The sequence below is a fragment of the Antennarius striatus genome, chromosome 17 (assembly GCF_040054535.1).
Source record: "Antennarius striatus isolate MH-2024 chromosome 17, ASM4005453v1, whole genome shotgun sequence".
Classification (NCBI taxonomy): domain Eukaryota; kingdom Metazoa; phylum Chordata; class Actinopteri; order Lophiiformes; family Antennariidae; genus Antennarius; species Antennarius striatus.
Genome location: NC_090792.1, coordinates 11,427,240 through 11,439,402, shown reverse-complemented (window position 1 = coordinate 11,439,402; position 12,163 = coordinate 11,427,240). Strand labels below are relative to the sequence as shown.

At 40.2% G+C, this 12,163-nt stretch overlaps 1 protein-coding gene across 2 annotated transcripts; it reads right to left on the bottom strand.

Moving 5' to 3' along the window:
• Positions 1-243: 243 nt before the first annotated feature.
• On the bottom strand, positions 244-10,860 carry pcnx4 (pecanex 4). Of its 2 annotated transcripts, none has more exons than XM_068339151.1 (11): positions 10,724-10,860; positions 8,987-9,761; positions 8,703-8,882; positions 7,681-8,219; positions 7,485-7,585; positions 7,269-7,391; positions 5,776-6,136; positions 2,919-3,022; positions 1,733-2,838; positions 1,442-1,628; positions 244-1,271 (listed from the first exon to the last, which is right to left on the bottom strand). In XM_068339151.1, the coding sequence occupies exons 2-11, from the start codon at positions 9,682-9,684 to the stop codon at positions 1,020-1,022; spliced, it is 3,651 nt and encodes a 1,216-aa protein (XP_068195252.1). In that variant the 5' UTR covers positions 9,685-9,761; positions 10,724-10,860; the 3' UTR covers positions 244-1,019. The 2 variants fall into 2 exon arrangements, with proteins under 2 accessions (XP_068195252.1, XP_068195253.1); XM_068339152.1 differs by lacking the exon at positions 10,724-10,860 and having other exon boundaries at positions 8,987-9,089; positions 9,209-9,490.
• Positions 10,861-12,163: the final 1,303 nt, after the last annotated feature.

Genomic DNA, 12,163 nt, shown 5'->3' with positions numbered 1-12,163 from the left:
TGTCTTTTTGCCTCAACAATGTGTCAAGTCTGACCTCTTCTCACTAAATCATTGAATGGTCTATCATGTTAATGGTTTTGTTTTCTAATGTTAAGTAAATCCTGTATGTCATTGGACTGTGAGCTCCTGGTCAAGAGCCTTCATGATATATAGCTTTCCTTTCAGAAGGTAACTTCAGAAGACTTGAATTTTCCAATGAAATTCTATTTGGAACGATTTTGTTTTAGTGAAACACAAAACCAATGCTTCTGCCAATATTATTTTATTATAATTTTATACAGTTACACATATAAAAATATTTACAAGAGAAAAATTCATTTAACTACCATATTTTGATTGTAAACAAGTGAACTGTAAACAAAACAATAGCACTAAACACCTTGACCACACGGCAAGACATACCAAAGGCACATCCTTGATATCTTTAAACATGAATATCCTTGTCCTGGTTTTGTCATGAAGGGAAATTACCTGGAAATTGTGAAGTTTGAAGCCCAATAAAACCAGAGGTATTCATAATATTTTCCAACAGGGAAGTGAGTACATTTATTGACATCTTTTTTCAGGTTAAACTTTCATAAAACCACAAAACTGTGCTTCTGTGGAAACATCATCCTGCTTTTTGTTTTGTTTTTTTCATTTTAATGTGCTGTTCTAGGAGGTAGTCCACATTGTCATTTATTATTTGTTTAGAGTATTCTGCAACTTGTACAAAAGTACAGGCAATGCCTGCTTCTCCCTCTCTTGGTGTAGGAAACAATACACCACAAAAAGTAATGTAAAAAAAAAAAGTTGATTCCCATACCGGCATAAGTCTCCTGTACCTGACTTGTGTCAAAAGTTTCAAAACATTCAATAACCCTGAATGCAGTTATTGTCTTTGCCGGGCTTCCAAATATGATTTTCTTAACATCCTTTAACTTTGGAAATGAATATATTTCAGACTTTTCTGTGACTGTACCAAATAATTAACCCTATTCACAGAGAGTGTTCAACAGGAGGGCAGAAGAAGCCACATGTCAGAGGCAGGGGAAGTGAAGAGGGGCTGAGGAGTAAATGGGGTATCCTAAAGGAGGATCAGCTGCCTGAACAGTTAGGTTCCTTAGCATGAAGGGGTGAGCCTGAATGCTGTAACGCTCCTCATCGTCATTAGTGGCATACAGGAGCTCCCAGGACAGGTTTGCCCACTGACCTCGTACACCTTCTCCATTTAGACGGCCCACATGCACTAGCTGCTCCTGTAAGGAAAGGACTCTTCCTGTGTAGGTTCCCTGTGGGGAAAAAAAAGAGTAATGAATAGAAATATTTCACTGAGCTGGTCTCTGAAATGACAAACCAAATTTTATTCCAGTGTCTGAATAGAAATATGCTATGGATAAAGCATCAGCAAATATGTATGTGTATTTTATAGTTTACACTAAAAGTGAACCAGTGGGGTTACCATGGTGAGGTCATGTCCTAAGCAGAATAGGAAGGGTTTCTCTTGAAGAACACTGTCGTGCCAGCCTTTCTCAGTCACCAGGCCGATATACCAATCCCTTTCGTATTCCTCCAAGGTGCTGAACAGTTCTTCGGGAGACTCCATGGGCCCAAGACTTGCTTGATCAAACAACAGCTTGAAACTGAACCTTAAGGCAAACAAATGAAAAGTTTAGTGATGTAACATCTATTTCTGCCATAAGTAAGCTCTGGTGGTAATTAACAAAACTTTGCTACAAAACTGAAAGTTTACCTGAAAGCACGAAGTGCAAGTTGGTAAAGTTCTTTACTTGAGGAGAGCCAGTTGAGTCCTTCTGTCCAAGGTATATCTCCACAATAGAGTCTGTAGACATAACTGGGGCTTGTAAAAGCAGACTCTGCACCCAGAGAGATGAGACATGAAAGTGCAACACGTGTGTGCAGCTCTTTCAAGACTTCATCCTCCTTCAGGGCTTTAGTCATGTCCTCTGTAGTCTCGCCCTGCACAGCAGGCCCGAACTGCCCCAAGGTGAAACGAAACCAGTCCTCTGGAAACAAAGGCCTGAGCTGCAGCAATCGGGATGGCAGCAAAGGAGCTGTCCTCCAGCCCGTCGGCAGGTTGAATACCTCTGACTGAGGGCAGCTGAAGTTCAGCTGAGGGAGAGAGCTGGGACTCTCTCTGAAGACTTCTGGGTTATGGCATTTATCTGCTGCTGGCACTGTGATGCCCAGACCCAGAGGTTGCAGTGGTTGCAGGGCAGAGAGAGCCATGTTCTCAAAAAGACTGTCCATTTCCACGGAACCAGGCAGAGAGGCCCCTGTCTGCAATGTCATGTGTCCAGGCTGGGCCTCTGCAGTCACTAATGCAACAGTCCGCCTGGTTGGTTGGGGTCCAAATAAATCATCCTCATCTGACCAATCCCCAAAGGAGGTCAAACTGGAGCTGTCCTGTCTGAATCTGAGAGAAGACACATTAGATTCCACTATGACAGCCTCAGGTGGCTGGTTACATGTAGTCTGGGCCAACTGGGAAGACTGGGACTTTCTGGCTCCAACTCCTGGCCCTTCTTCACTGCCCCATAGAACTCTTTTATGGTTTTGCACACAATATCGAAGAAGCAACCATACCAACGATTTGAGAAAGTCATCCTGAAGTTTCCGCAAGTTGTCATGAGAGTCAATGATGCCAGAGAGAACATTTCGGGCATCAGAGTAGACTCTTACTGCAAGGGTAGCACAAGGAGTAAGGGCATTCCCCCAGTGCAGGTTAAACCCTTGTGTAAACCCCAGACGCTCAGGACGTTCAAAAGCAGCTTCGAACACTTCATCCACCCTTCGTGCTTCCACTGTGTGGCAAGATGTCTCCTGCAGCTCCAGACCCTGTAACAACGCCTGCATTATTTAACCTTGTTTTAAATGACTGCGATGATTCTAAAAAGTAAGACAAAAGCATACACCACCTTAATATTGACTGTACAGTAGCCATATCCTCTCTCCAGGATCATTATCCAGACCATACGGTCCTGAAAGCGGCCAAGAAAATGAGAGCCAGGGGCTAAAGAACCTACAAAAGATTGGGGAATAAAAATCAGTCAAGCAACTCATGTTAGAGGATATTATGTGTGCTTTGAGGGTAATTAGGGAAGAACAGTGTGGCTTTGTACATAATGTAACACACATACATATAGGGACTCTGGGTCCACATCCCTTTCATTTTGCATCAGCCTTGCGTCCCTCTGCTGACTATGTTTATAACATGGCGACTGGATGAGCTGCAGGGAGATGCTTACCATCACAGTTGTACAAGAAGGTCATGATACTGTTATAACTGGATGACTGCAGAGATCTAAATATTGAATCTATTCATGGCCTTAGCTTTCCATTAGGCCCCAAAACCATCTTGAATGGGTTTTGTTTTCTTCATCAGAAAGCAGCACACAGATGTTGATTTCAACTTATAAAAACAACAAATGGCAACACTTTTCTTTTAAGATGTGTATACTGTGGTGAAGAATAATGTCATGTCCCATAACAACAGCTCAGAATAGCCCATACCAATACCTCAGGATGGGAAGTGACACACTGGGTAGATTACTTCCCTGCTCAACACTCCCTCAATGTTAACAATTCAAATGAACATTGCCAGGAGCAGTACTCCACCCCCAAATAAATAAACATGATGACATGATCTCTGCTCTTCTATTCAGTTTTGAATCATCCATCCATAAATAATGATTCTCTATTTGCACCACTTTTCTGACATCCCCTCCTGATAAAGCCCCTAACAAAATCCAAGCAGCAGCTCTTGCAGCCTTCGGAGTATTACACGATTAATGGTGCAGAAACATTTGGATGTAATGAATACAGATCAGAGCTTTTTTTTGGGTCACTTCACAGGAAGCTTAACTGGATCATGCAGGCTCACATTTCTGCCAGCAATACCACAGAGCTGCTCACAACATTCCTCTTACTATTAAACCATATGAGGTGATGCTCCAGTGCTCATTGATGTGCATAACATTACTACTTGACCTATAGAAAAGTTCAGTCGCAGCAATAGTACAAGTCAAAACACATTGTTGTCAAAAATAATTTGAATTTTGTTGGAACTCTTGAGAGTGGTATGTGTAATGTTATGGCCCTGGAATATCTTTACCTGCATAAGAATAACAGCAAAATTTGAATTGAAATCAGAATAATGTGGTAGTCTAACACAACGAAGGAATCTGCTTTTCTCTGTCTCTATAATTTGTCTGTCATGATAACCATTCATCTGCTTTAATTCAATGTTGGCATGTGACTTTCTCAAGACCTGGGAAAGTGCAGTGCGGAGTGGTAGAGCAATTTATGTGAGACACTATATTAATACATTTAGAATTTGTTTGATGCACAGAAACAATAAAACTTGAATAAAACAGCCAACAACACTGCAGAAGTGGGGACGATGACATAAACTGAAGTGATCTCATTAATCACAACTATGATGCCACATCCCGATGTCACAATTAATAACAAAACACACACTCACCCATGGGTTAAAACATGGTTCTACTCGCAAACAAGTAACAGCTAAAAATCGTCACCCTAAATGATCCTAATTTATTTTATACAAAGATTTAATGATGTGTTCCGTAACTACTGAACACAGATTTGTTGTACACGACAGTACAACAAATCTGTTTAAGCACCTAAAGAGAAGACTTCAGGTGCTCCATGTTACATCCAGACAGCAATAAAATTGTACTTTTCTGATAGTCATGTCAATTTACTTTCAAAATTTTGTTCATTAATTTTTGTACTGCTGCCATTATCTAAAAAGAAAAAACCTCACCCATAAAGTGTATTTAAAGCAGATCAAACATCATGATTAGTTAGAATCTCTGTAAATGGAAAATGACTCATTACAGCATGATATATCAGGATATGGATATATATTTTCTGTTAAGTTTTATGGCTGCTTGTAACAGAGAACACAGGTTAAACTGTCATTAGTCTTTAAATGCTGTTTTTAGTTGTTTCTTTCAATTGTTTTTACCACAACATGGTGGCATAGTGGTTACAACTGTTGCATCACAGCAATGTTAGGGGTTCAAATCCCAACGTGGCCTTTCTATGTAGAGTTTGCATGTTCTCTCTGTGTCTGGATGGGTTTTCTAATGGCAAATAAAGCTGCATCTTCCTCTATGCCTTAAACATGCTGTAGGACACATTTTTAAGTAGAATGCAGAAATAAAAATATTGATTCTCCAGTTCAGGTTTCTGTGGACCAGTAAACATTGACTAAATGGGTAAACAGTTGTTTTTTTTTGCAGCAGGAGTACAGTTCAAGGTTTCTTTAGTTCCAGCATGTCGTCACCTACATCTGCAATTAGGTTTTATTTGCTGCAGCTTTTTGACTGAAGGTCACTTTTGCTGCTGGATGCTGGAAATAAATTTATTAAGAAGAAAGCTGCAACCAGCAATACCACCAGACATGCTAAGGCCCAGGTATGTGTTCAATTGGTACTGTGACTGCACTAGCCTGTTTCAATTTAGAAGTTCTTTACTTTAAAACTCAATTAATCCAAATAACCGGTGAATGAATTTCAAAAACCCAATTATTGGGAGACAAATACTTGGGAGCTTCTGAATGATAGGTTGGAAAAATTGATTTTCTTCAAAATGAATATTATTTGCCGCATTATTTAAATTAAATAAGCTGTGCTCTCAGAGAGCAATGAACAGCGTAACAGATATTGAGATGTTCAGACAGTTTTGCAAATCTCGTAAATGCTAAAATAGCAATACATCATGACGTATCAAATATGAACCACTAACCCAATGATCCTCTTGCAAAGGCCATCCTCAGAGCATAGGCCAGACTTCCACTCATCTGCTGGTAAAAGATGGAGTCTGGGCAGGGACAGGCGGTGCCTACAGGGCCTGGCCAGCTGCGCTGAGGCCTGGGAAACCCCACCAGGAAGATGGGCAGGGTGAAGAGGGGCAACAGAGGGGCAGAGAGCAGAGCAGAGAGAGTCACCACTGCCAGTAGCAGTGGGCAGAGGGAGGTATTCAGAGCCAATAGAGTTCCAGCTGACTGGCGTCGCTGCTTCTTCTCTGTCCAAGATGTCACCAACAGAGTCAAGGTGAACTTAAGCTTGGCAAGAAACTGGGTCAGCCTGTCAGTCACGAGGCCAACCTGGATCAGAAAAGCAACCATGAAGAGAAGTGAACAATTGGACCATCAGTAGGTCCTACCAGCTGATATTTGTGTGACTGGGACAATAATGGGGACATTATTACGTCCCGCTTCAAAACGGTGATGTAATTGTCAGTGTTTGTTCGTCCCTTAGTATGTCCACCAAATATCCTCATAACCGTTGCAGATATAAAGATGAAACAAAAGCACATTACTCAGGCGGCAAAGCGGATGAAACTAAGATGATGACTTTGACCTTGAGAAAGCTAGGTCAAGGTCAAATTTCAAATTTTGTACACTCAGGAACCGGATGAGATAGAAAGAGTACCCTGACCTACCCTGAAAGTAGGTCAGGGTAAGTCGCGGGATGTTGCAGTCTTGTTTGTATTATGTAGCGTATATGTAACATCAATATGATCTTAAACAACTACACATTCAAAAACTCTTAACTTTTCAGGACAATATTACTGTATTTAGATTTAATTGACTCCACTGAAAGAATTAATTTCCCTATATTTATTGAGGTTATATTATGGTTTGAATCTAGTCTCTATTACATTGGAAGTGTTTTAAGACACAAGGCGCACAGAGTCCTGGACACACAAGCATGAAATTCTCAAGATCCACCACCACTGCTGCATATTTCACTGATGAAAAGTACGGTAGTTAGAAGTTATTGAAGTTGTCCCTTTCAGTGATACTTATTATTACCTACAAACCTGAGAAAACAATAAAGACAATAGACAATAACAATAAAGATCCTAAATTTAACTGGTACCTACAGAAATGGGAAAAAATGCGACCAAGGAATGAGTCCAGTGACGATGTTCACTGGACAATGTTCAATTTTGCCAAAATATAAATAAGTAAAAATCTCTGCGTTCAGAAATTGAGTTTCCTACGTGGTGTCAACAGATGGATGTGCCATTCACAGCAAACATATGAGAGAAGTATGAGAAATGTAACAACAGTGTTTAAAATAGTTGAGATTAGATTAGAATAGAATGCCTTTAATGTCATTATACACAAGTGTACAATGAAATTCTTTAGGTCTAATTTAGGAAAATGCAGATATGCTTTACAGTGAAGATGAACCTACTGTAATGTGAAGAAACAGTTTTGTGGAACTCACCAGAAGAAGCTGAACCTCAGTTCCCAGGTTGTCCCACCCAGATAGCACATGGACTCCAGCTGCAAGCTGCATCAGGACCACCACCACAGTTTGCAGCAGAGCTTCCTCTGAACTCTGCCACACCTACACAGCAACAAAGAGCAATCGCAATCGAGCTCCACACACTCATACATGAATTAAATGATACGGATACGTAAATTGTGACTGTGAGCATACCACTCTAAATGCTCGTGTGAATCCCACACTGAGGGAAACCCTATGGAGAAGGTGTAGAGATTTGTCCATTGACAAGAAAGCAATCATTGCAAATGGAGACACTGCAAAGAAAAACATTCCATTCATGTTAAAAATAAATTCAGGTATTGTTTTCACACTTAAGAGATGTTAACTTTGTAGATTATAACAAACTCACCAAGATGAAGGAGGACTCTTCTGATTGCTGCAGCAACATACAACCATCTGTTCCGCTGCTTGAAAGTCTGCACACTTGATATGCCTTTAGGGTACAGGGGATTGATGAAAACTCCTCCAAATAGATAGGCGCCTTGAATCTCTCTGAGAGCCCAACAGATCAAGTAGAGTACAAGGAGAAGATAGCCAATAGGTGCCTGGGGTCCTGTAACCAGGCTCTGTGACTGAACTGAACCGAAGAAATGATGCAACAATCCTGCCTCTGTCATTGCTACCAGAAGCAGGCTTAAATATACCAGGAACTCTCTGCAACCAAGAGTCCAGCCAAAAGGGTTAGAAGTACGTGGTGGTGACTCCCCTCTGCAAAGTCCACGATTCCCAAAGGCTGTCTGGGGACCTCTGCAGAGTGTGCCAACCTGGCTGAGGTCAAGGCTGAGCAGAAACCCCATGGACACGGAGAAGATAACCACACCCAGCGATGAGGGGATGAAATAATTACACACAGCTATGCTGGCAGACACACCAAACATCAACAGCAACCTGTGGGACAGCATTTATGCACATAGTCAGTGTTGAGGCTGCACACGCTACTGTAATATTTTTCTGTTGGACAACTTGAAATTGGTATGAGGAGACACAGAAAGACTTTGAGAGTATTTACTCCAAATGAGAGCTTTGTCGGACTCAATATATGAGATTTCTATGTAGTCAGGGTGACATTAAATTAAAATATATTAATGAAATGCATGGACAATGCGCCTACTAAAAAACAGCTTTAAAATCAGTGGTCCCAGTGAAATTATAACATGTATATGTACATGTAATAACTAATACCAGGTACAGGTAATATACATGTAATGATAATATATTACTCTATACTATCTAATAACAAGCTATGAAAAGGACAAATCTGCATCATTCATTTGCATGTCTCTCTTTTTGTGCTATTTGCCTGTGTGTTTTCTATTTCTCAATGCACTGGAGAATTCTGAAGAGTGCCATGCATGTTCAACCTATATCTACCTGAGGTTGCTGGACATGGGTGAGCCTCCTAATCCAAACACAAGAGCCTGTTCCATACCCCAGAGGAGTAAGGCATCCAGTGGAGGCAATAAACCTAGTGCCCACAGCAGAGGTAAGAAAAGGAATAACACATGAAGAATCTGGCTGGCCAACTGGAGCTCAGGAATGGGGCCTGAAAACCTACACAAAACAATGATATTATTTAATTACTCATAATTACAGCAAGCATTGTAAATACATTAGCATACATTGGTCTTCTCAATCATTATTTTGCTGTTGCTCACCTATCAGCTACGTCCACAGTAATAAAAATGAAAATATACAGGGGCCGGGTGAGTGGAGTGATCTCGTACGTGTCCTGTGCTTGGAAAGTTGCCGTCTCTGTCGCTGTATTCACAATGAGGGAATACTCAGCTATACACAGAGTCACCCAAGTCAGGACAAAGATGACCAGAGATACAGAAATGCTGCCATACAGAGCAGTCAGTCTGCCCAGTAACACATACCATGTCCCAAAGCCACAAAGCACCCCAGCAAGGACTGTGTGCAGCACAACATTGAGCCCAAACCTCTTCCCAGGGGCAATGAATCGGACTGTCTCTGGGCTAACGCAGTGGGTGAATTCCACTTCCTCTTCATCAATCAGGATGTTGGGGGCACCAAGTCTCTCCACTGTGCCGCTCCTTCGTGCTGCGTATAATGCCAGGGCCTGGACAGCTGCTGCAGCCCCAAACATGAGCATACCAGACAGCACTGTGGCATGGAGCTCCTGAAGGAGCTGCAGCTGGCAGAGGAGAGTACCAATGCCCCCAAAAAGCCATGGTGTCAAGAACAAAACAGCTTGATTGACGTAGACATACGGTGGGGCACAATAGCCCAACTTGAAACGTGGACCCCCCAACACTGTCTGGGGGAAGCGTTTCCAGAAGAACTCCTGCTTGTACTCATTAAGAAGGGGCACGTCTGGCCCCATTCTGACCATTCCCGAAGGGGTTGCAGGTCATCTCCACACAGGTGAAGAACGGTGTCCATTCATTGCTGCGTACACAATGAAGCTATCTGTAATGAAGCACACCTTCAGTTAGACAGTTCTTCAGTTAGATCACAAATGACCAAACCAGTGATGCACTGACCCACTATCATCACTGCCATCAATACAACAGCATTCCTTGCCTGTGCCTCTAATTTAGTGTATTACACAATGTGTCCTTAGTAAACAATACAGAATTTGACCTGCTGTAAACTGTACTACCCTTTCTGCTGACTGAATTACTAAGACTTTCTTCTAAGGAAGGTGAATGTAGCTCATGAGAGTTGTCAGTCTAGCTATATACTGAAATTGCATGTTTGACTTCCTGTAATAACCTGCTTGAGCATTATCGATCATATTACATTTCGCTGAATTAGACCAATAATTCCATATGATTTACTGTTCATTTAATTTCGTCTTTTATAAACTTAATTTCATTTGTAAAATCATTCCATCACAACAGGATAGGTGTGTCCGTATTGTCTAACCCACTAGGTACATCATAACAGAATGTAGTCCGATCATCCCTGTATACCGTATTTCAGTGAATTGACATTTTAAATAATTACGACCTTAGAAAACAAATCTTCAAAAAAGTAGGTGTAGTTTCAAAGGACCCAAGATCATCAATCGGTTCTAAACACAAATATTAAAACACGACACAGCAGCACCAGCTGCCAAGTTGCCATGATAACACATCACAGATGCCGTAATGTTAGCCTGAGGACGCGCTAACATCGGTTTAGCCTCTAAAGTTAATACCTGAACAACTCAAATTAAGTCATTTTCCCTCCAGGTCATGACCCAAGACAAAGTTTTCTCCTAGACTTCTCTTAGAACGTTGTTATCGCTGTGCGTTAGCTAGCTATTACAATATTAGCTCGCGATAGCAGCACGTCTTTAGCTTGACTCTCCTTTAGCATGTTACTACTAACAGGTAAATAACAGCAGGTTGGTAACCTGGATGGTCAGTGGTGTGAGACAAACTTACCGTTAGCAGCAGAAAAGCATCATGAATCTAATGTTGTTTAAAAATGTATAATATATGTAGTATTACGGGGGAAACGGATGGAATTCGTTAATATCTGCTAGCTAACTGATTAAAAAACACACATCTTCGACGTGATGCACAGACAGATTGTAACCAATGGAAGTAGAGGAAAAAGGAGAGCGCGTCTTATGATTGGCTTAAAACATGTAAAGCCCGCCTCTCATGGCATCCAACTCCACACATTCAGTAACCCTACATTATTGATATAAAAGTGACCACCACAGATCAGACAGTAACCCTGGACGGGCTTGCTGTTATTGACAGTGGAACAAAATGAGTTCAATGAACATCTTGGGAGTTTCAGACACAATATAGTTATCCGATTAGCACATTTTTTCGATTGCTTACTGTAGAGGCACTTCTTGAAAATTGGTTCAACGCTATCGTGTTACGAAAATGTTTAGTGACAAAATATTAATTATAATGATGTTAAAATTAATAATATTGATTATTAATAGCACTTTGGTAAAAACTTCAGATTTATATTAATAAAAAGTGTAATAACCGCTCAAGACTCTCATGAAGTTAAATATCCATGTGATTGCGAATAACTTGGAACTCTGAGCATAAACTATGATTAACGACTGTACAAGTTTTATATTTTATTATTTATAATTTTATATTGTTCATATAAAAGATAATGAGCTATAAATCAGGACACAGTATTAGACTGTAGTTGTACTTTTTTTTGTATTGTAATAAAATTTATATAACTAAAGTGTAGTGAAAAATTCATATGTGCAATAACAGATTTTACCACTCTAACTTGCTCTCCAATACCTTACTTGCAATTATAACTACATCAAATGGCACATATCCACTGGGTTGTTCAATATCCCCAGTCAGTTTTCAACCTCTTACTTAACAGTGTCATTCAATCACCAAGCGTTATTGTATACCTGAAAAAAGACCGCTATTTACAAACAGATAGATAGATAGATAGATAGATAGATAGATAGATAGATAGATAGATAGATAGATAGATAGATAGATAGATAGATAGATAGATAGATAGATAGATAGATAGATAGATAGATAGATAGATAGATAGATAGATAGATAGATAGATAGATAGATAGATAGATAGATAGATAGATAGATAGATACTTTATTAATCCCGGAAGAAATAGTAATGCATTTTAAATTCTTGCTATCATGTACTCAATACTGTAAAAGCCCTCAACTATTTCATTATTTCAATCTCTGAAAGTGATTGTTGTCAAATGTCTCCTTGTCCAAAATGTTGATTTGCTGCACAGGAGGACAAAAATGAAGATCTTGAAAGGATCAACTAAAAATGCCTCAATATCAATAAAAAAAACTGATATAAACAAGAGCAAAGGATTATATTGTTGTTGTTATTCATGACTGGGGCTGAAG